Source organism: Sprattus sprattus, assembly GCF_963457725.1.
Source record: "Sprattus sprattus genome assembly, chromosome: 8".
NCBI classification, from domain to species: Eukaryota; Metazoa; Chordata; class Actinopteri; order Clupeiformes; family Clupeidae; genus Sprattus; species Sprattus sprattus.
Window position 1 is genome coordinate 15,088,286 of NC_137927.1, and position 24,979 is coordinate 15,113,264.

General features: G+C 41.6%; 1 protein-coding gene across 1 annotated transcript in view; it reads right to left on the reverse strand.

Moving 5' to 3' along the window:
• Positions 1-24,979, reverse strand: part of adamts7 (a disintegrin-like and metallopeptidase (reprolysin type) with thrombospondin type 1 motif, 7) — a gene marked incomplete at both ends in the record, with an annotated part of 65,068 nt that overhangs the window by 30,155 nt on the left and 9,934 nt on the right. The window contains 11 exons of the mRNA XM_080843503.1: positions 4,712-4,859; positions 9,317-9,561; positions 9,752-9,872; positions 11,349-11,482; positions 11,942-12,111; positions 13,780-13,925; positions 14,512-14,604; positions 17,750-17,894; positions 22,262-22,405; positions 23,753-23,902; positions 24,727-24,851. Coding sequence (XP_080699629.1) covers positions 4,712-4,859; positions 9,317-9,561; positions 9,752-9,872; positions 11,349-11,482; positions 11,942-12,111; positions 13,780-13,925; positions 14,512-14,604; positions 17,750-17,894; positions 22,262-22,405; positions 23,753-23,902; positions 24,727-24,851 — 1,621 coding nt within the window. The remainder of the gene's footprint in view (positions 1-4,711; positions 4,860-9,316; positions 9,562-9,751; positions 9,873-11,348; positions 11,483-11,941; positions 12,112-13,779; positions 13,926-14,511; positions 14,605-17,749; positions 17,895-22,261; positions 22,406-23,752; positions 23,903-24,726; positions 24,852-24,979) is intronic.

The following is a 24,979-nucleotide window of genomic DNA, read 5'->3' on the forward strand; positions in this document are numbered from 1 at the left end:
AAGAAAGACTGCAAGACTGAATTAGACTGCAAAATGGTCGACTAAATTAGTGTATGAACTTATGATAAAGTATTTGCATTATTCATTGCAATATTAATCATACCCCTCGTAATTAAAGTAATCAGGCAACTAGTGCGATGCTGAATAACTCAGTTACAATTTCCATTATGTTTTGCTGTAGGATATTTTTCATATTTTAGGAAATACTGACTCTCTTTCTTTTTTGACTTCCAGAGAGCAATATCATTACGAAAGCTGTGTAAATGTTATGAAAAGCTAGACAAAGAACCACATTTACAATGTGCTTAGTTATAGCAGAGTGTCTTGCCAGTTAAATGCAAAGTTTGATTAAAACATGATAAAGAGAGAGCCGGAACAACAATAACACTTTTTAATTGAACGTAAAGAAAAGAAAAGAAAAAATCATGAAAACCTCCCGCACCAATATTTTCCAACATTTCATGATTGTTTGCTTGAAAAAGCTTCATTTTATTTCAGCTAGAATACTGCTGAGCTATACCCTACTTTAGTGTGTGTCTGTAATTATACCCGCCAATCATGTTGCAGTTATGGAAGTATGATAACCTATGGATGATTTTACCTTTACATAGATAGAACAGTAAGTCTTCACATTTATATCATGTTTCTATCTTTTGCAAAATGTTTTATTGTGTTAATTTAAATGTGTTTATTTGTGAGTCAAACCGTGACCTAAGCCCATCTGTCTTCATGTTATGGCCACTACCTATATTCTATTACCTGATACGCCCAAAGATATTTACAACATACTAAAACATGGATATTAAAGTATTTATTTTGAGTATTTGGGGTTCTGTGTTCGTGGGGACAATAGTAACAGGTGTTACTTTCGTCCCTCCATAGACATGTGTCATTACAGCCTACAGCTACGAAAAGTCTGGGTTTGTCAGAATAAACATGAAGTTGAACCTTAACATGAAAAACACTCTTAAGTAATACAAAAAAAATCTGTTTACATATAATAACTTTATCAGCTATAACCTTTGATAAAGGGACATAACATGATGTTTGGTAGATAGATGAATGTTTTTTAACCAAAGATGTATGTCTATCATCGATGTACTCAGAGGAAACAGGAGTGATACTTTACTTCTCTCCAAAACGTCCTGCTTCATGGCTCATGATTTTGACTTCTTACATCTTTCTTAAGGATCCACTTTATGACAAAACACTTTTTATTGATTTCTTCAGGTTCTTGTAACTACTGATGATGAGGGACACTAAAAACTGCAATAATTAAAATCACTAATATCTTTGGTCTGTAATAGTAGCAGAAAGGGGGGCTGGCAGTAGGAGGATACCTGGCAGCCCCTGCAGGCCTGTGATGCACCTAAGCACAAGTGTAGGAGGACAGAAATCCTCCTCCAGAAAAATAAAAGCTCATGATTACCAAAGCAGAGGGGTTAGTTTTATACAGTAACTTCCCTGTGAAAGGCACAAACTTCCTCTACTCTAGAGGGAGTGAATGCAAAATATGCATTTTATAATCCAATGCAATGCACAATGACGGCTAGGATGTAATAGTAGTTTGAGTTTTGATGAAGCAGATCTGTTCTTGCAATGTTGCTACTGCTGAATGACTAGCACAGAATGACAAGGTGTTCCTGCACCAAGCAGACAGGGGAAGGTGACCTCTGACCCCTTAAGCAGTTATCGACAGGCAATGCTGGGGACCAGGGGACAGGAGGTGAGCAAACACTGAGGACGAAGTGATACTGCAGCTGTCTGAGAACTACCAGAGTAGACATCTTCACACACACTAACAAAGACTGTGTGTCATTGGTGACTGGTTCAATTAAAAAGAGAAGACTACACACACACACTAACACAGACGGTGTGTCATTGGTGACTGGTTCAATTAAAATGCAAACTTGGGTGAACCAATCACAGAACACCATTCAGAGTTTCCTAAATGGGCTTAAGTTGCATGCTGAAACCACTAAAATATATGCATCATCTTCCAGAAAGCACTATTTTTTTTGTCTTGCATACTAGGTTAGACTTTTTGGACCTGGAACTGAACACTGGTTTACATAGGAGCTTTACACTTTGCAAATAGAACATTGGAGAAAACAGTTGTTTAAAACTGGCAAAGCCTTACACTACATGTGGTAGAGCTCCTTCCTGTGTAACAATGTAATGTGCTTACTCTCTGTGAACAACTAAATTAACTTGGTTTGAAATTATGCCTTTATAATCATCCATGTATACACAAACATACTAACAGATGTCAACACACCCAGCTCTACCGAGTTAAACAATTACCAAGTAAACATACATACACACAAACACACAACAAACGCACACACACACACAGAACTTGAATTGTGCCAGCCGCCTGAAAAACGTTCAGACCATGCTAATATTTAGTCAGCTATGAAATATTCAAAAGGTTTGGTCAGCTTTAGCGTCTGTGAAACTAAATTACCAAGTCTATGAACGGAAAGAGAGAGAGACAGGATGTGTGTGTGTGTGGAGGGGCTACTTGAGTGTTTCTCTGCCAACACAGATATTCATTTAGGAAAACTGATGTGTAAAATATCAACCACTACCAACACGTTACAAACTTTATTAAATAGTCTGACAATCAGGGACGTGTACAGGAATTTTGAAGGGCCTTTGCTTTGCCCTGGAAAAAAAGGGCAACATGTTCATTTTTTAAACCGCCACCGCCACGCCCCTTCCCCCTGTGTGCATATTCTGCCTATATTACTTGAAACTGTGAAATTGTCAGGGTCGATCACCAGCCGCCGCCACCACGCCCCCTCCCCCCACGCACATATTCCTAGATGAAATTCTGCAGCCGTTATACTATTTTGAAAAAAAACCTTCACTCTAGGAAGGCAGACGGGCAGTTGCCCGGGCAACCTTTGCCCCCTCCTGTGCACGTCCCTGCTGACAATAATCAGAATCACACCCCACTGAGAAAACAGAGGAGTGGTTAAAATAACCCTGACAATGCCTAATTTGTTTTTCACTTGGAAATAAAAAGTCCTAACAGAGTTAGTTGACAATTAGCTTAGCAAATGTGACCAAAGCAAACCACACAGGAAAGGATAAACGCGCTGTCTCTCTAAAAAACAGCTGATACTGGCACATAAGTGCATTACCCAGGGCAGCTAATGGGGAATTGATCCACTTAGAAACTCAGGCTGATATGGCAGATGAAAACAAAAACACCAAATCGGGGGAAATTGCGTGTCAGCGGAGCACTGTGAGAGACGGCGCACTCTGTTCCTTCAGGAAGCTCTAATTATTTCTCTCCTATCAACTCTTCTCATCTGTCACTGCCAATGCTGAGGCGGAATGGATGGAAATGTTAGTGTTGGGGAAGAAAAAAATAATAAAAATAATAACAATACGGTGGTCTGCTGATGCTCCATCCACACACCAACCAGTTCCAAATGTCAACGATGGCAATCAGGGGAGGAGAGGACAGCTGTCCGTGCTGATAGCCTGTGTAGCCTTCTTGCAAACCAAAGAGGGAATTACTATCATCCATATCCTCTCACACAGAGCACTCTGCAGACATGATGACCCCATTGATAAAGCCTCACCTTATGTTCTCACAGTCTGGCAAGATTCTTACAGAATAAAACATCAGAAGCCCAAGAGTACACACCTTGACTGGCATGTAAAATCACACGTTTGCGATCTCTGTTATGTTGTTGAGACCGACGGCCTCCTTGAAGAAGGCTTTGCAATCTGAGGCCCTGCTTTGAAGGTGCAAGGCACAGGGTGTAAATGTAATCTCAATGTCTTGCCACTGAGGGGACCGTGGCCAAAGGGGAAATGCTGTTTTTGAACATGTGCACTACGAGCAAAAGGGTTTGATGAAACAGCATATGAAAAAGAGGAGCATTAAGAACTAGGAAACATTAAGAACCGAACATAGTGTGACAACATTAGCTTTTCACGCTTGTAATGACTGATGTGCTTGTTTGTGATGGGTAAGATACCAGATATTTCTGTTTTGCCACATTATTCAATCTCACAAGATTTTACAAAACACAAATAGGACTGGATACCTGGCTTTGTGAAGATATATTATGTGTTTGTTCAATCTGATGTGATGTAGTGGTACAGGTTTGCCTGGTGACAAAAATGGATGGAAAGGTATATGATACAAATATGAAGAAATACTTACACCAAAAGAGGTTTGGGGTGCTTAAGATTGCAGAAACTGAGTCAACATGTGATGTTGTTAAAAAGGAAAGTACAACCCTAGTATCCCAAAACATACTTTACATGTTCCAGCTGTTCTCAGTCCACAACATTTTGCTCTACATTATGTTAGTCCAGTTCAAAAACTCTACACAAACATCACTAATAAGTGAGTTGGCAGAAAGAGTGAAGCCATGAACCTTTACCGAGCTGAAATGGCTTACATTTACATGTAGTCATTTAGCAGACTTTTTCGTCCAAAGCGACGTACAAGGGAGAGAACAGTCAAGATACAAGCAATAGAGACCTAGTGTAACAATAAATATTACTTTACATAAGAAATAGAATGAAAAAATCGAAAAGAAAAAAGAAGTGCAGGAACTGCTGTTAGTGCAAGTTAAGCACTAGTTGAAGTGACAGTTAGGAGGGGAGGTGCTCTCTAGAAAGTTGGGTCTTCAAAAGCTTCTTAAAGGTAGAGAGGGACGCCCCTGCTCTGGTGGTGGCTTACCTGTCCCACACGTGGCACTGCATTCTGTCCAGGAGCCATACTGCCATTGGAAGTCTGAGACGGTATGAGTGCTGTTGGGCTCGGAGGTTGAATCTCTGCTAATGGTGTACTCATAGCGCACTCCTGGGTTAGTCTCCTGAAAGAGCAGCTGGAGAACATAAAAAGAAAGATTACGAGGACGCTTGGCCCCCCTGAACACAGATACACAATACCTCCCACAAACAAGAGACTAAGGGCCAAAAGAGAGCAAACACATCTGTCTTCGCCTGTCGGAAATGCCTGGCGGGAAGAAGTTATGAATGGTAAACAGCAAGAAGGGTTTGGTTGAAGCAGTGGTTGTTTTAAGGATTACCAGGTCCCACAGTCAACACGGACTGAGCAAAGAGTGTGAGATGGATGAGTCAGTCATTATCTTTGCCTGTCAAAACTATTCACAGCCAGCTTGGGTGCAAAAAAAAAAACAGCATGAAAATGGGAAAGGTCCAATGGGAAAGGGATTTTTTTTTAATACTTACTAAAATCCATAGTTGACTATTTGCCTTTAGGGGGAAGAGCAAACATCTCACTACAAATCCCCTGAGAACCATTAAGCTGTCTAACTATTCAAACTTTTCAGATTTGATTTATAAAACATCAGTGGAGAGCACCTTATATTCATGAACGGCCAATAAAAGCTGTCCAATTAACTATCTATAAGAAACAACCTGGAAGCGCAGACCCAATTAAACCAAAACAATAAGTGCCAATATTTAGGTTTAAAGCTAATTATAGCTGGGGGATATCCACTGATGATAACACAGCTGACCACTGAGGGAGTGCGGAAAGGGAATTAAGTTCGGGAGGAGAAATTGGATTTTCCTGACCTCTAATTTAATCAGTGCTCTCGCCTTTAACATTTCACTCTGTGTGAGAGCTTCTAAGAATGGACCAGGACTGACATCTTGGCACTAGTGAGCAATGTCAAACTCTTCACTCTAAACCTTGACTGACTTCAGCTGCCAAACAGCCAACAGCGTCTGACACTCATCTGATGACTGGATATGTAAAGGTTTCTTTGCTTGAGGCTGAATGCACACCTCGTAGTCTGGATTCCTTAAAAAGATGACAGTATCAGTGCAGGCTGTTCCTGTTCTTCAAGAAGGCAGACTTTAAAAGCCATTCGTGCAGCTGACACAGCAGCACAGTTGAAGGTATAGATTAACAGTGAGAATAAGAAAGTTAAAATAAGGCACCAACTAGTGAGCCACCAGTTGTATTTTATATGGCAGGTTTTCACAATGTAATCAGCGTAATTGACTGTACTCATATTGAAACACAGGCACCAAGAGAGGATGATCAGTTTGATTACTGAAAAAACAGTAAATCAGTAACCATTTTTTGAGACTCAAATGTCCTAGTACATAGTACATAGATGTGTGTGATCTCTGCACTCTGCACCATATGGTAGCTGATTCCTTGAATAAATCAGTAGGATGCGCAGCATGATAATTTCCAGTGAATCCATAAGCGTGCCTTCTGTGGGGTGGGTTAACTGGCAGATATACTGTATGCTAATCCCACAAATGTAAAATGTGTCTTGAACCCGTACAAGGATAATTGTGTGACTGGACGATAAGCACGTTCATGCGCACATGATTTTACACTGATTTCACTCTGACGAAAAACCTTTGTACACAAATTGTGGGTTCGTGCGAACACACGGTTCTTTGGCAAGATGTACACGAAGATAGATACATTTGGTATGATGCGTGTGTGTGAGTGTGTGTGTGTGTGTGTGTGTGTGTGTGTGTGTGTGTGTGTGTGTGTTTGTGTGTGTGTGAGTGTCTTTGTGTGTGTGGAGGAGGGGAGTGACTTGGCAAGAGAAACAGACAGAAAATTGGAGAGTCAAGCAGGCAGAGTGAGAAAGATAATACAAAGAATGACAGAGAAAAGGAGGGAGCGAGAGAGGGGAAGAGAGGGACAGAGGGACAGAGGAAAAGGGAGACTAAGGCAGAGAGAGTCTCTGTGTTTCGTGGTACGGCTTGTATATCTGTCTTCAGCTACTGCAGACAGCTGAGCGCTCTGCTTCTCTCCTGGCCATATGTGGGCGGCTTGCCAAGCATCTGCAGGCCCCTCTGTGGGAGTTTCTCCTTTATCTGAGCCCCACACCCACCATCCCACTCCCTTCTCCCCTCTGTGTGCACAGCCTTCATCAGGGACACCACCCTGCGATAGCTGAACAAGCCCCGAGGGGCACAGCATTCAAATTGGAAGCATGTTCTGACATATTTCAACAGCGTCGTCAAAAAATTAATTAGTAGAGGTTCATGCCAACATGGCAAGAGATTGTCTGAGGGGATGTTGATGAATGGACACTGCTGTGGCTGATATGGTTCCTGCCCAGTGGGAAGGGTTTGGCCATTTTAACCTCACCAAATATTCGGCTGTCACACACTTCTCAGCGTTGTCCCCATGGGACAAAACAGATTTCACTCTGCTGCAGCTGGGATCAGTCCTGGAGCTGTTATTCTCATCCACAGCCTGCCACTAGGACGCCAGGACATATTGCATAGCTTATCACTGCTGGTGAAAACCAAGCAGTGGCGGTCCGTGCATTTCACGACTGGGCCTTCAGCGATGTCCTACACGATGTTAAACTGAGTGAATCCACCTCCTAATACCATCATTATGACGCCATGGCTCTCGAACCATTATATTTATACAGAAAGGCAGTATAAGTGAGCATTGCATTACCTTAACATAGTCGAGTACAACAGACTTTATTAATATTTCCGGAGCATTTAAAATCAATACACCCGTATTAACAATACATTAAGAGTAGTAAACTTTCATTAAACTTCCCATCCTCACGATATCCAGTTTTTCTTGAAAGTTCCGTCTTGAAAATGGCGTTGTAATTGTATCAAAAACTGGAATTATCAAGTTGGTGTAAACTAGTTTATTTGAGTTGGTTAATGTAATTATATTTAGTCTTACCAATTGAAACAACTAGCATAATAAGCATTGAAACCGATGTACGTCGTTTTCGCATTAGCCAGCTAAACTGAGCACTGAAGCACTGCACCGGTCTGCCTCAGTATCCAATCAAAGGACGTTTACGTGTCACGTTCAACGCGAGGAAAGAAATCTTCCGGGCCTTCTAGAAGGCCCAGTGTCGCCAACTCGAAATCTGATTGGTTGTCACAACTGTCTGTTTCAGTTCATTCAACTTAAATGAACTGAAACAGCCAGTTGTGAAAACCAATCAGATGTACACGGGCCTTCAATGTGAATTCTGAAGGCCTCAGGGAAGAATTCTGTTCACGGGGAAGGTTTCTAGGAGCGTGGCAACACATGATAGCTGAAATATGATTGGATGAAAGCTCTAACATAAATTAACAACGCTGGAAGCTATGAAATGAAGATAATGGACTATGGGGAATAATTGAATACATATTTATGAAAAGAAAATATTAAAATTAAATGTATTTTATTACATTTATTTTCTGATGATGTTTAGGCCAGCAGAGAAGGCCTTGAAGGCCCTGACGGACCACCACTGAAACCAAGACTATATTGGCACAGAGCCACCTGAGCCAGAATATTACGATCAAAAGTCACTCCCTGTCTTTGAGAAACCAAAAAAATCATTGATGCAACACAACCTCTACAAACTAGGCTTTTCAAAGATAATGGGTATACTAACTTTCGATCTTTAATCTTCAGGGTTGACCATTTCAGTGTTTAAGTGGACAATACCTGTCTTTCTCCATCTGCCCAGCTTTGTCACACAAAGAGAGTTTAGTACATTCAACACTACACTTCACTAACATTACCATCCCTGCTTCTGTAAAACCACACATTTGTCTGTATATTGGTTTCAGATATTCAGATTCAACTCAGACAAGTCAAAGAGTAACTAAGTCAATCGCTGCATAATCGTACTCTATGTTCTCTCCATTCTCTCCCTTCTCCAGTGTTCCTTGTCACTTGGCTGAAGCCATGGGGAAGGAGCTCTCTCTTGCCTCTTGCCTCTTGCCTCTTGCCTCTCTTTTGTTTGTATTTGTTGGTCTGTATCTTAACACACTGTGCAGGTAAACTTGTTATTTTTTGCCGCATTTACAATTGAGTTGCTCAATTTGGACTTTGGACCACTTGTGTATTTAGCAATGCCTTTATGATGTTTTTTTGAGCTTTGGCCTGTGTTTTGTTTTCATACTGTTTGTTTTTCATCTGCATTGATATCTTTTTAGTGTTTTGTGTATGCAAAATCCCATGACAAATTAAAAACAAAACATCTACATTTCGATTAGTAACCTTTGAGATCAAACATATGATTGAGTTGTGGCTTACATCCAAATCCCTTAATATAACTGTAATCCTGTAAATCATGCACAACAAAAGTTCAATATTTTTTGAAAAGAAAAAGTGTATTAAAAAGTGTATTATGTTTTCAAACTCATCAACAATCAACAAACAAAATAAATCAGGGCTTACGTGACCTCCACCTCAGACAGCAGAGGTGCACACAGCGCTTGAAGCTCAGAATACAGAAATTGGAAGATTTTGAAGCAAATTAAATTCTGTGATCATATAGAGCTTAACTAGATGCCTGGTGTGCTGTACCTGAATCCACACGGGCTCCAGCGTAGGCCCGGGGGACGTTAGGTTTTCTTGATGTCCTGCCCTGTCATAGGTGAAGACCGTCCCTGCGACCTTGTAATCTCCGTTCCACTGGATGGTCCAGCCGCCATTCAAGAAGTACTTCCCAGGGTCATTGCTGCGCAGCGCCAGGAAGTTCCCAGCCTCAGCCACCTCTTCAATGCGGATGTCCCGCGCTCCCACTGGAATCAGACCAATGTCCACGTAGCCTGGGAAAATAGTGAGACGCTGTTTTATTATTACACGCCTCTCCCTTTTCAACATCTGAAGACATGCAGTTCAAAGGGCTTCATATGGAATATGTTATTGACTGCACTACTACACACAGGGTTGATCTTGTGTTCAGATGAACTAGCGTTGTTGTTTTGTTTTTTTTATCAAAAATACATGCTCTCATACCCAATCCCTCGCTCTCCTCAAAGGTCTTCTTCACAGTCTCACAGGTGGAGCCGTTGCCCTGGCACATTCCGCAGCGATCCTCCACAGCGTTTGAGTCGATTTCAAAATCACAACCGATATTCTGCAATCACACCCAGTGCATCCTCAAATAAACGCTCTTACTGCCAGTGAAATATATTGAAAACATCTTCAGAATGAACTCATGCACTCCGGCCACAACAAACGAAAAAAAAAAAAACGATTTAAAAGCAGCCAATATATAGTATATGCACATTTCAGTAGCACTTTACTCAATCTCAGTTCCCAAAAAGCATATACACATTCACGACGGGTAATAAAATATTCATAATACCTAATGACTGACACAAGTCTATAAAACTACTTCTAAAAAGTATGACTCACTCATAAAGCATTACAGTGTTGAATGTAAGGCTTTAGAGTTTGAAGTATCAGAATGCATAATAAAGCTTCTTTTACCTCTTGACAATGGCACTGATGACATCTTTGCATTATATCCAAAGCTGTTCATTCAGCAAATGCTCTTTATGGAGCCATATGTGACCCCATACAAGTGATCTTAATAGTAGTAGTTATGCAAAGCTAATACCACAACAGCATAACTTTGTATGAGTGCAGTCATGATTTATCAATAGTTATATAAACTTATATCAGGCGCTATGATGCACAATTAATACTTTATAAGCATTTATAAATATCTTTTATAGTGGGTTAGAGATACTGAGTTTAAGTTAAGAGTTACCCACATTTCTGGCCCCACTTAGTTTGCATTTGTGTAAGATCTACATGCCTGTTGTTTAGGTGAGATCATGGACGATAGGGAGAACTGACATCCTTTGGAAGGCAGGAAGCTCAGTTAGAGATCTTCGTCAAGAGTGGCTTTTATGACGATGTATGGAGTCAGGAGTAGATATATCTGAAGTATATAAACCCTGTGCGATGTAAATTAAATTGCTTCACTTTCATCCTTGTGCTGTGAGTGAGCCCGATTGCAATTGTTATTGAATAAATATACTGATCTACAACGCGGAGTCCTGAAATAACTTGAGAGTGAATTTTCACTTATCACTCACAAACTTTGGTAAACCTTGCTTGCCATGACCATCACCCCACTAACACTCACAAAACTTTGGCAACATTACTTCCCATGGCCATTTTTAGTAACCAACATGAAAATAAACATTGAGAGGAAAATAACAAATGACGCATTGAGAGGCCCCCCAAGCATGTATTTAGGTCTAACAGATTAGATTTGGTTAGATTCAACTTCCTTGTCATCGTGCTGAGTATAGGTAGAAAGTAGTTTGCATCTAATCAGAATAGCAAAATATGGTATTATTTACGGATATGTGCTGGAGAAGTAAGTACTACAGCTTAAGTGATGCTATATTTTCCAACATGTACAGTGACAGCGGACAGTGGAGAGTTGAAAAAAATTGTGAGCCTGAGAAAGGTCTGATGCAGAGCAGTTGCCTAGAAACGTGCTTCAACAATGACTAATTCAAACTGTTACTTCAAGGACGTATCTGATAGGGTACTAATAAAGGGAAGAGGGGTGAGCCTTGAACTTGCGTCATACCTTACAGATGCCGTTGATGCACATGTCACGGCTCTCGCTGCCCTCAAAGCACCGTGTCCCATCAATGACAGCATCCAGCAGCTTCTCGGAGAAGTACTCGTTCAGGGGCCGGCAATGCAGCTCACAGGGATTCACTACCAGATGCAGAGCAACACCTCAGCACAGCATTAACAGTGCACACACACACACACACACACACACACACACACACACACACACACACACACAGACACACACACACACAAGCACACACACACAGACACACACACACACAGACACACACACACACACACACACACCCACCCACACACACACACACACACACACACACACACACACACACACACACACACAGACACACACAGACACATACACACACACACACACACACACACACACACACACACACACACAAGCACACACACACAGACACACACACACACACACACACACACACACACACAGCAGAATGTAGAATTAACTGTGAATCCCCTGAGTCTTAGCATTTCTTAGCACAGATAACACAACCCCCAACCCACCCCCTCCAAATTGCATTTGTTTGTTCCAAAGAGATAACGAGAGATGGCTCTCACCTCGATTGTTGACATGAACCCACTGGTAGAACTTGCCCTTATAAGGCATGGTGTTGAAGTTGCTGCACTGGACGTGTCTGAAGCTGGGCTGGTCGGGGGGGCAGGGGTTCGCGTTGCAGATCTTATAACGTCGGCGCTCCCCCAGGCAGTACTTTCCTCCATGTCGAGGACTATGGTGACATGACAGCAGAGGTAAAGAGGTAAGTATGGATGGCGTCATGTGAGTGATGCTTGGTGCGATCTCCTGAAGACTGTCCTTGAAAACTGGGAACATAATGTAAAGTCCAGACCAGTGCAACATCAGCACATATCCATGTAAAGTGTTGATTTCTGAGGATTCATACTTATTATGGCTTAATACCAAGTATTGGCTTCTTACATAAGTGGTACAATACTTTTATGGAAGTCTTTTTATGGAAGAACATATTTTACTGAAACTTTCATTGCCAGCCATGTGAGCAGTTTAAAGTCTTTGGACAGCAAGCCCTTAAGTGAACTCCTCCAGAATATTTGTAATGCTCCACGAAATTCACTGCTGCATGGTGGCAATTCGAGCTCTTTCTGAATGCTAATCCAAACTACAACAACAGCTGGTGTTCCCATCTCCTCCAAGCAGTGGGAAGTGGAGGTGAAGAGAGGAGAGAAGAAGGGAAAACAGGAGAGGAGAGGAGAGGACAGGAGAGAAGAGGGGAAAGAGGAGAGGAGAGAAGAAAAGAGGGGAAAAGAGGAGAGGAGAGGAGAGAAGAGAGGGAAAAGAGGAGAGAGCTTTTTTCTGCTGCAGGACAGGAACCGCTTCTACAGAAACGTTTAATACAGATGCTGAAACTGCAGCGTTCCAGAAAATAAATATTACACAAAAATGCACACACACACACACTCACAGACAGACACACCAAGCAGCTGTTGATCATTCATGCACTAGTACATAAGGAGAAGTGGAGCTGTCAAAATATAATGCAAACTTCACATACACTGACAATGTGAAAACTCACATTAAATTGGTGGAATATTTGGATTTAAAATGCCTTAAAATGACTGCCTTTCTCTACACCAACATGTGAAGCACTCTGGGTTTCTTTTGAATGATAAGTGCGTTAAAAATAGAATGAATTATTATTATTGCTATGTATTGTATTCTGAGCACTACATAAACATGCCCACTCTAAAACATCCAGCAGCCTTACAGAATGGCTTTTTTTTTTTAAATGTTAGGCAAAATGTTTAAAGAACAACTTAAGTCAAGTGCAGCTCAAATTCCCCTATGCTGCACTCAAACGTATAAATCAATCTGTACCTAATCAGTGACTGTCGGGTAACACTTGCTATGAAGCCTGCCTTTATAAGGTCCTATAAGGACTTTAATGATGACGTTTTAAAAGTAGCTATAAGTCATTGTAGCACTCTTTATAACTATGTTTAGCATCTCCACAATGACTCATATCCACTGCTCTGAAACGTTATGTCAGTTAATTATAAATGGTTATAATCTAAGATAAAATGATGCATTATAAATATGTGATCATCGGTTTGTGTGGGTAATCATGAATCCTATGAAGCCTGCATATATGAAGCACTATAAGAACATTCATAATACCTTTAAAAACTAGTTAAGTCATTGTCAAACAAAACATTGGGGCAATCAATAAATCAGTATGTAATTCTGCAAATCATAGAGGGACCAAAGATAAGTACGATGTGTTGCTCATAGAAGTATAAAATAGTAGGGCACAACTTAGGCATCGGATGCTATTTAGGATACTATACAGGAGACATAGTTCAGACATAACAATTTGACAGTTGCCGGGAGCCAGAGAGAAGGCCAGGCCGCTGTGACTCACGCTGGGTTGGTGCAGTCCCTCTGGGCACTCTGCACGCCCGCCCCACATGTCCTGGAACAGTCCGACCACTCGCCCCAGGACTCCCAGCCGCCATTCACTCTCTCCGGCTGATCCCCCACTGAGACACATTCCCCATCAACACACCACTGGTACACACACACACACACAATACATATAAACACAAAGAAACACCTGCAATCATCCACAAAAAGAACGACAGAGAACACACTGTTGAATTCACAAAAGCTATAGAAAAGCTTGAGCATGTGGCTGAGGCTAGCCAGGGAGTGAATACTGTGTCTTGGTGAAGACAACAAAAAGCATCTTCTTTAGATGACCATAACTGGCTTTATCTACAGCTGATGTGCAATCACTTTTAAACACCTGCTATTCACTAGAAGTTGCACCTCAAAGTTCCAATTTTCACATTTTAGTGTGTGTTACTACTTCTATAGCAGTCTATATTAATATTGTTATTACTATTAGTTGTAATAGAAGTAGTAAAGTAGCAGTGGTAGTAGCAGCACTGGCAGTAAAGGCCTCATAGCCATAATAGTCTTTAGTTTTTCGTTTGAACTCATTTCTGTCAGTTTTTAGTTGAGATTTCAATCTTTCCTTCTGTTTGACCTCAAGAATGTACCTAACCTTTCCTTCTATCTTACCTAAAGAATATTTTTCATCTTTCCTTCTATCTCACCTAAACAATATTCTCTCCGAGAGAATGTTCCTCACCTTTCCTTCGCCACATTTGGTGCCATCCACAGCTCCATCCAGCTTTGAGTGACAGGTACTACCCACGGTGCACCACAGTGTGCTGCAAACATTCTGAATGAGATGTAGAGAGACCAGAGCAGACTTTTACTCAGTCTTCATAACGAACTACCTCAACCTCCTGGAGTAAATGTGATCCTTTAGGGACCGCATGCTGCCAGATGGTCAATATCATACAGTAGACCACTGCAGGTTTATCAAGACCACAAGCACAACATAGGCCTACAGGGATCTTTTATTTCCCTCTTGGGCTTAATTTTGTGATACATACCAGCTGGCTGTATTCTATCTCAAATATTACATGATCCCTTCCAAGAGAATTTATATTTGGCAGAGAATGTTGAAGTTCTATTAACTTCAAACTAGCTTTTAATCATTTAAGCAGTCCATTCAAACTCCCAAGCTAACAATTCAGCACACACCAGTTGTCTGTATTAATGGACTTATAAATAGTTATGTTATTCAGAAATAGAAAAAATAGAGACACATTACGTAAGATTGTACTTGAGCTGCGGAAAGTGAATGGATGGCCACCTCATAACACTGTGTCTCTGTTTTCAATATATGTGGTATATCATCGATAAACTTTTATCCACGAAAGACATCTGGTTCCACTGAACACACCTCCATGGCTTCCACAATGTCAACTGTAGTACAAAGTCATTAGCTCCTCCTCATTGTATCCCTTTATTTCAGGGCAATTCTAAAGATGTGTATCTGTAGAATGAGTTCCTGTCCTGTGTTAGATAGCTTTTTTTGTCTGCAACACAGACTTGAGGCACATATTATCTGGTAATCGCAATCAGACTTTAAATGACAAAAAAAATAAATGTGGAATGCAGCAACCATACCAAGCAACCAACATCTACTGAGCTCCTACAGTAAACTCCTGTGCCAAATAATACAGTCCGCAATCATAGCCTGGCAGAGCTGTTTGCTGCATTGATAAATGTCTCACTTGCTAGCAGATACTGATAAGAAGGCTGAAAGCCAATTTTGAAATGTATTTGGAACTAGGAGACGGCACCAATCAAATGATCTGTGGTCTGTGACATTTCTGTTTGTGATTGAGGATGTTTGTTTGTGTGTGTGTGTCTGTGCATGTGTGTGTGCGTGAGTGTGTGTGTGTGTGAGTTTGTGTGCTGTTGAGAGCAATGGTCTGCCAAGTGTATAATCAGGAAAGACCATCAGACAGTTACAAAAGCTTAGTATGGGAAGTGCCAGGCAACAGCATAATTTAAACTGACGTCTCTGTGAGGATCAAACAGCCCTCATTTCTCAGCACAGACACCAACACAAGTCCCCAGTATAGTGGAGGACTGAATTTGAAGTTGTAACTCAAAGATTATTCAAGTATACATCTCAAAGTACACTACTGCGCTGCACTATGAATGTGTGAAATTTTAGTGTAATTGCTTTTGAAACTAGTGCACTTTGGGTTTTTTCAGGCCTGGCACTGTAATGCCATTGTGCTGGCTCTTATGTTGAGGGATTCTGGTCAATGATAATTAGCAGTTAATGTATGCGGCAGGTTAGAAGCACAAACATTAATGATGAAGATTGCAACACGCAGGACCTACAGCACAAGGGGCTAGAGCTGAATGCTGACCTACATTGTGTGGCCTACTTGGACACGACACACCACACACACACACACACACACACACACACACACACACACACACACACACACACACACACACACACACACACACACACACCCACCCACACACACACACACACACACACACGACACAGCACAACCGTCCAGTGACCACATGAAATGATCTGTAACCTTGCACTGTGAGCTCAAACTGTTTGGTCTGTCTTTGTAAAAGTCATGTAAAAATAAATGAACGCAGGGGCCAAGTCTAAAAGCGTTTACCCTTGTAATCTGGACAAATGTTTGCTGGGAAAAGTCTATGCAATTGAAAATATTTACAATGAGGTATTTGGCCCGAAGGAAAACATTTGACGAGACCGCTGTTGTAATGACTTTGGGATGTGTCTGTGGCAGAACGCGTTCCCTTCACTCTGTGCTTGTTTTCCTGTCTGGCTGGATGTCTACAAAACCACACAGAGAAACCTCATGGCATGGTAAGGAAACGAGTGCTGTAACCTCATACCACAGCGCCAATGCTTGTGTGTGGCCTCATTATCCCACAAAGCCCTCAAACCCCCTCCTTGTCTTTCTTTCTCTCCTTCCTTTCTTCCTGTGAAAACTCCAGGAGCTGCCAAAAGCCAGAGGCTGTTCAGAGTCGGTCCGATTTGGAAAGGCTTTCCCAGGTGTAAATGAGCAACAGCAGTGACACAAGGGAGCAAGCGCTGTGTGCACTGTGGTCCCATAAATACTAATAAATAGAGCTGCCTCTCTGTTGCGTGGCCCTTGGGACTGCTGCAGCTCAGCTTTTTGATCAAATCGAGTCAACAATCCCCTAATATCCCCAAAGTCATCTTCTGCTAGCCGTACAAACAAAATCCGAAAAGATGGCTTCTCAGTAAGGAGAGCCATCGCATGTTGATTGTGAAAAACTACCCCAGGAAGATTATGGGCTGTTAACGTAGACTCTAAATGTAATCGTTTGCAGTTATCTCAGCTGTGACTGGCTTTTGGTTTTAAGTGCGCCAAATGTGAGCTTGTCTCCTGTCTCTCTTTAATTATTCCATTAGCCTCAGTGGCATAAAAAGGGGACTGATGCAGCCAAAATCTATTCCTCCAAACTTCGTAGCGAGCCAAACACTGCAAATGGCCTCTGGGAAACACTTGCTTGTGTCTGAAGATGCTCATTTAAGGTGCCTTGAAGTATTCTATTAGTGCAAGGAATTTGCTTTTCTTGTCAAATATGGTGAAAGGTAGTGAAAGGTATGCTTGAACTTACTATGTGCTGTACTTAGCACAAACTTATTTTTTAAATTCAGACCAGGTAGGATCAACTATCAATAACTTCAGTTCAATAATGGATTCACATGACAACGCGAACGTTTGCCGATAACACACGCCGTCCGATAATTAACACTGTTACGATATGTATTTTCTAAAAGCATTGCTGTGCAGTGACTAACATAACTAAAAAAGAGACAATCTCTTTATGATTTAATGAAGTTCACAGCATAATGAGGGGTTCGGCAACTGCAGGTCAGGATTATTAAGAGCATAATGAACACCATGCTGATGATGTGTGTTAAGGGAAGCACTTACATCTACGTCATCGCAGAGGAGAGAGCTGGAGCCATACTGGAGCTGGCACTGGTGGATGGCGCTGTACAGGGCACCTGGAAGCAGAGTGTGCTGGGAGAGCTCGTCTCTTACCGGGGGGTCGTCCAAGCACCAGCCCCAGCCACGGCTGTGGAGGAAATCACCAGATATTGTGTCAGATGGGACTCAGCGCCACACACCTACTTTATGTATAAATGAATACTGAACTACGTACACACACAAACCTACCTGATTGCACAGCATACCAAAAGGATAGAAAGGATCTTGTCTTTTAAGCACAGAATGAGAGCTAACTTTCACAACCTTTTACAAAGGACAGTATCGAGTAGAGAACCACAGGATAGCCATGAAGTAATTATAATCAAACTGTAAGGATCTTCCACAGACACTCAATGTGGCCTTAATGACATTACTAAAGAGACTGTAAGACTGTAGCGTCTTTAACTTTTAAATACTTGTCAGTATTTGTCATAAATGTCATGAAGCATATCTGTCATAAAAGTAAAAGTTATAGCAAGAGCAACTGTCCTTAGATAACTTCAAGAAGATATTACCAGATATTCAATAATTCTTAATCAGTTCATCAAACACAGGCAGACTTATACTTTAAGATTCCTGTAAAAGAATCAATGGAGCCACACAATCTACAAAGACATCTGACGGAAAAAGCATCAAGCAGTGTGACTACAGAATAAGGGCCTTTGAAGGACATGACTTAAACATAACGCAAACAGAAGTCACCCTGACATAGTAGCTCAGGTCCCCTACAGAGATGACTGAACACATTCTCTTTGACTGAAAAGACAATTATTCTCCAAAAATGTGTGTGTGTATGTGTGCAAATGAGTGATATCATAATACCCTAGATTAAATGAATAATTCAATTTCAGAAACTTCTTCCCAAATGCTTTGATGTTAACTGTTAACTGCTAACTAAAAAAGTAAAACAATTAGTCGACTGGTTTGAAAATACTTAATATCTAGATATTTACATGCATATCTACATGACAAACTATTAACTGTATTCATGTGGTCTTTTGTAGTTGATGTATTTAAAAGAAAGAAAGAAATGTGAGGAAAGAGAAGAAAAACTAAAATGAAAAGAAAAAGAAATACATATGCTGTTAGTGAAGCTCTATGGCCATGCAGAGGAACATCTGTGAGGGAGTTCCAGAAGCCCCATACAGTAGGATACAGTATACCTGAAGCATCTGTGTCATATCTTTTAAGACGAATATAATATTTTGGGGGAAATAACTCCACTTCACTCACCATCCTCCTTATCCTAACATTGTTTGAGAACTCAAACCTTATCCTGGCTTAGTAAGGAATAATAACAGCTGGAGGTGGGCTGGTCCCAAAGCGTCTGGCCTCTCATGCAGCGATCCCAAGGGACCAGTCTATGGTGCGATGCTGATGAGAGTGCCATAAACAGCCTGGTTCAAATGACAATACAAAATGCACAAGAGGGAAAATCTGGACGTACAACAGGAAGGCAAATCCTCCTACACTAGACAGCACATCACCGACCCAGTCGTCTGCAAAAGGCATCAACTAGCTTTTCAGCAGCTTTAAAAGAGTCAAAATACTTTAGTATTCAGGGGAGTTGAGATCTGTTCACCATTGCCTTCATGGTCAAGGCAACTGCTGGTGTGTTTTGCCATATTGTGCTTATTTGTCTGATGGTTTCTAGAGCAGTTCAAAAGGACGGGATGACCCAGATAAACTTTCTGTCTGTAACTGTACCCCCACAAAGTTTTGTTTTTTATTTTTGTCCCAAACTACACACACATGCATCATGTGAGATGACATAACATTATTCACAAAGCTCTAGTAATTAAGGCATTCTCCTTGACCACATGAATGGGGTTTTTATCAAAGGCTTTGCCGAATGAACTCTATAATCTATCTACAATACTTCAGAGGCTTTCCATTTGTTATCCACGGCGAACTGCACAGCGGTTTAGACGTGATGCGCTGCATATTATCAGAACCGATCCAATTAACAGTTCTTAATGACTTCCAATGAATTCTCTGTGACACTTGTACTCAGGATGTCGCTCATAGAAAAGAACAAGTTCAGCGTGAGACTGCATGTTCAGACGACCATACAAAAGACACCGCCTGCATGACCATTATCTCCACAAATTGCAAATTAGGTAACATGTTAAAGTGCTGTACTGTCATCATCCCTATTACCCAGACACATTTTTTACTTCAATGCAACACAAGATCAACGCAATTACAGTGATTATGGTCCTGGAGGTCGATCATCAAAAAGGACTCCGAAGTGTTTGCTGTCTGTTCGCAAAACCACAGCTTCTCAACCCACTCTTCCACATTCCCCATCTAAGCAACACTTAGCACTCGGCATCTCATTAGGCTGCCCTACTCAGTCAGACCTCTGATCTGCAGCTCCATAATGCAGCTTTGTGTAGAGGGCCGCTCTTGTAGTGAGATGGAGGTCTAGCGGCGTGATGCCTGTGCACAAGTTGGGGGGGGGGGTTGGGGGGGATGAAGGGAGGAGTGCATGGCCCCAGGGGCCAGCCTTCACAGAAGTCTAGCGAGAGGGAAACTGGGTTCACATCCCCAGTTAAAGACATGGCTGTGATCTGCAGCCTTCACAGAGGTCTAGTGGGAGGGAAACTGAGATCACATCCCCAGTGAAATACATGGCTGTGATCTGCAGAATTACTATGAGCTCTCAGGCAAGCAGAGCCTAGTGGTAAACACAGGAATGCTTCACGCTACTTGTGAAGCATTTCTTTCTGTCGTTGTATACGTACGTGTGGGGAAGTCCTCTTTTTATGATGGTCTTAGCATGTTTATTTATTTTTGTAAGAATACTTTTGATGACACAAGTTATTTAAAACCGTTGATGAAATCTTACTATCTCTGCTATTAAGGCAATAAACAGTTGAATGTCTCATTTCACATTCTGGCAAGCAAATGTTCTGCATACTTTCTGAAATGCTGATGTTGGCATGTATTCAGTGACCAAAATTCGAAACTATCTGGAATTTCCAGTTCCCTTTTAAATTGCAGTGATATTCTGCAAGTTCTCAGAATTCACATTCTGCGCATTACAACTATTTTTGTGTAGCCAGAGATTTGCTTGATTTATTTCTTTACAGTTAAGCTACAGTTGCAGAAGTGATGAGTTAAAACTAGAAAGCTTATTAGAAAACTAGAAAGCTTATTACCTAAAAGGTTTGCAAAAACCTTGTTAACACCAACAACAGCATAGTTGCCACTGATAAAAGCTTCCTAGATGGCGTCTTTTGGGGATATAGGAAAAATGTTGCTGTGAAAGTACTTTTTGCAGGGTTTCATCACGGAACTTCATAGCATATAGGGCAATGTCACATACTATGAAAATTAATTTGAAGCAAAAAACTCAAAAGGTGGTGAATCTCTGCATACTGATGTGTTAAAGCTCCATAAGCTATTACCATATTTATTAGCATTATGCAAGGTAATGACATTTATAAAGTTGGTGATTCTTGGAGAGTGTTTCCCAAAACATGGCACCTACTACCGTGGCTTTCTCCTGTTGCAAACTTATTCTGGAACAGCAGCTATTCATGCATTGAGTCACATGTGAAGCCAATCTCTTTACAGTAGTGACGGGAGAGTTCAGGCTAAATGTCCTACCATGTTTTTGCCATGTGAACTGTGCTGGGTGAGTCCACAAGGATGAAATAAAAACACTGGGGAATCATTTAACTTTGTGAGACAGTAAACGGCCTGCAACAGTACAGAAAACAGATGAGGACCAGAGTAAAGTGGAAGCACTGGGCTTTCACAAAACACGCAGAAATACATCAATTGCTGTGCTCCTAAAAGAACAGTCTCTCATAGTGTTACAGGGTCCTCCCTGTGTCTCCGGGTAAATGTCCGTGATGTCGAAAGCTCCCCGGGAGCTGCTCCCTCCCACTCCCCTCTCTCTCTGGGGTCAAACTGCAGCCGTCAAGCCATGCTTAATGCATTCCACATGGAGGCTTCACAGAGAACTGGAGCAACCCTAACAGCCAATTCCACTTAGTGTTGTCTTGATGCTGAAGCCGGGGGAGCCCTGAAGATGTTCACACACAGCAGTTTGGCATCACACGAGCCCGAGGCTGCTTGTTTGGACGGATTAATGCCCCGTGTATCCGGATCTCATTACTGTCGAGTGCCAACCCGGTACACTCACTTTTATCATCGGCTGACCGACAAAAGATAAACGAACGTCCTATAACGCTGAATGAAATTTTCTAATTACTGTTAAGTACAATTTCATTTTTCTTGTGCTTTCACTGAGTTTAGCTCTATCGTGAACTGTTAGGTACTGAAATAAGCAGGTACATTGTTCGGTGTTTAATTCACTTTACAAATACCATACATGTGCTGCAGTCGGGAAACAGGGTGAGCTAGGGGCAGAGAAGGAATGGAAGAAACCAGAAGCTGTGGGAGCAGTTTGTCAATGTGGTGTGTAAAGTGTGTGGGACTCACTCGAGGAAGCGGGTGATGTACTGGCGGCTACAGCGAGACCAGCTGGGTGCGAATGTGCCATACAAGAGTTGTGGGGACATGATGAAAGGTCTTTTCCCGATCGGCTCACAGTCATTGCCGTTGCCATCATGCTGAATCCCAAAGCTGTGGAGAAATCACACAGAAAAGTCGGTACTGAATAGACAAATCATTCAATGCCCTATCAGCAGATCTCCACAGCCCACAACTGACAAAGAGGAGCTGCAATGCACAAAGAGCACGACAGGCCAAGGAAGGCCAGAGGGCTAGTATTACAGATGGTTGTGTGGGCGGCAGTGAAGCTTTCATCACCGCAAGTGACATTGCAGTCATGCCATTCTCTCTGTACATTTCGAATTATAGATTTGGAAATAGTTACACAGTTTACTGATGCGTCGCTCTGATTGTCTGCTCGATTGGGTAAAGATCGGATGACTGTTTTCGTGTTTGTTCCATCTCTGTCTCTCTCTCTCTCTTTCTCGCTCTTGTTTAACAGCATCAAGTCATCAAGGTTGTTTGAGGGCAGTAGTGTATGGAGACCTATCAGTACTAAAGAAAAGACTGGAACTTTTACCAATATTTCTGCTACTCAAGGGTGTGAGAGAAACAACTAGAGAAAGGTTTTGTGTAACAACAGTAATCCTGTTGGAAATTGAAGGATACACGCTTCATTTGATGGCAGTTGTCGCAGTTTTTCTCTGTCTCTGACTGCCAAATCTCTTCTTGGCTATAATCTGTGTGCTTAATGGGGCAGTTTCATGCTTTGGCATTTTTCTGAACACTGGCATCACAAAATGTGCCACTTAAATTATTCAAGGTACATGAAAGCTAACGTAATACATTTCCTTGCTTATGATACAAGTTTAAAAAGTATAAATGTAACATATAAGGCTAATTGAATGAATTCCAGAGTATGGTTTACCTGCTGTATCACTTACAAATATTACTACATTTGGAGGACCCTAGCAAATCTGTCCATTAAAGGCTGTTCTAGGAAAATATTGCATTGTGAAATCAAACTCACTATCCTTTTCAAACTTCAATTATGGCTATTTTTGGAAAATATTGCATTGTGAACTGTCATTCAGTTTACCCCATAAGGTGTTACATAATGTCTCAATGGAATGTGTAGTGCAATATCAAGCTTTGCAAGAGGAGCATGCCATTTCATGGTAGAGCCAGTCAACTTCAGACTTTGTGTTTGTTCCATTTTAATCTTTTTCAGGACTAACTAACAAGCAATAATGAAATGCAAATTAAATAAATATATTTTAGACACTAGAAAGCAACATGCAACCAAATCAAATACATTGGTAATAACAATTCATAGTGCTCTAAAATGGGGTAAAAAGGCCTTCTGAACACAATATGTTGTCCATGATGTCATTCCTATTATCAAAACAAAAACATTTCAATCACATCTCTATTCCTGGTGTCCGTGTGGACATCAGAGTGACATGACTGAAAACATACTTGTGCCCAAGCTCGTGTGCCACTGTGAAGGCCACGGGTAGACCGGTGTCCTCACTGATGCTGCAGCTGCGGAGGGGCTGGCACATGCCGGCCACATGCGAGAGCCCCAGAGTCTCGCACGGCTTATTGATCGAGGCGCAGATGTCCTTCCTGAGCACAGAGAGAATGGATTCACTCGAACACAAATAGCACCTCCATTTACCCCCCCCCCCCCCCCCCCCCCCCCCCGCCACAAAAAAGCTTTCAATTCTGTTCTTCACTAAAAAAAATTCTCTAGGTTTTCACTCTATCTATCAAAACATGTGCAATCACAGACACACTCACAGACAGACAGACAGATATGCACACCTGCCAAAACACACAGAGACACAAACATACATACAGTACCAGCACACACACACACACACACACACACACACACACACACAAACACACACACACACACACACACACACACACACACACACTCAGACAGAGACATTCACTTATTAGTGTGCTTGCCCGAAGGGAAGCACAGTATTGTTGTTGTCAAGTTTTCTTTATTTATTCTCCCCGTTTTTCTTGCAGCTAACTACTCCTCGCCCGTTCGAGGTACAGACGCCGTTCAAACACCGAAACGTCCGGCCCGATCCGGTGCAACCTGCTATGACTTTTTGTGGCGGTACTCCTTGCCACTCCTTTTTTATTCCTCTTTTTCCATAACCTTTTTTCTCCATAGACTTGCATGGCAGAACTCTGTGGATTATGACATCATAATGGGGTCATTAAAACTAGCTTGCACCTGTGCTTCACTGACACAGAGCAAGCACACTCTTGCAGTTCGTTCACGAAACGCATTCTAGTTCTCTTTTGTGATTCTATGTAAGACAACTTGCCCTGCCACATGTTTCCTGGAAAAATAATACCATCTAGATCCCAAGCTGAAAACTACAGAGGCATTATCAATTCCAGGGTTTTGTCAGGGGTGTACGTACCTGGTAAGTAAGATAGCGACATCATGATGCACAGGATGCTCATCTTCCTTCATGTTAAGACGTTTCTGCCACTTGCAGAAGCTGTTCAGGCTGTGGTCTGCATGGTGGGAGATCTTTAAATCCTCCTGATGATCACAGAGGATTACAAATAAAGAATCCCTCACCTCAACAAAGGCCAAAACACATTCAAGGACAAATTATCTATAGTCCTCAGTAAAGACTATCTGATATTTAGGCTTAGAACAAGGCCTAA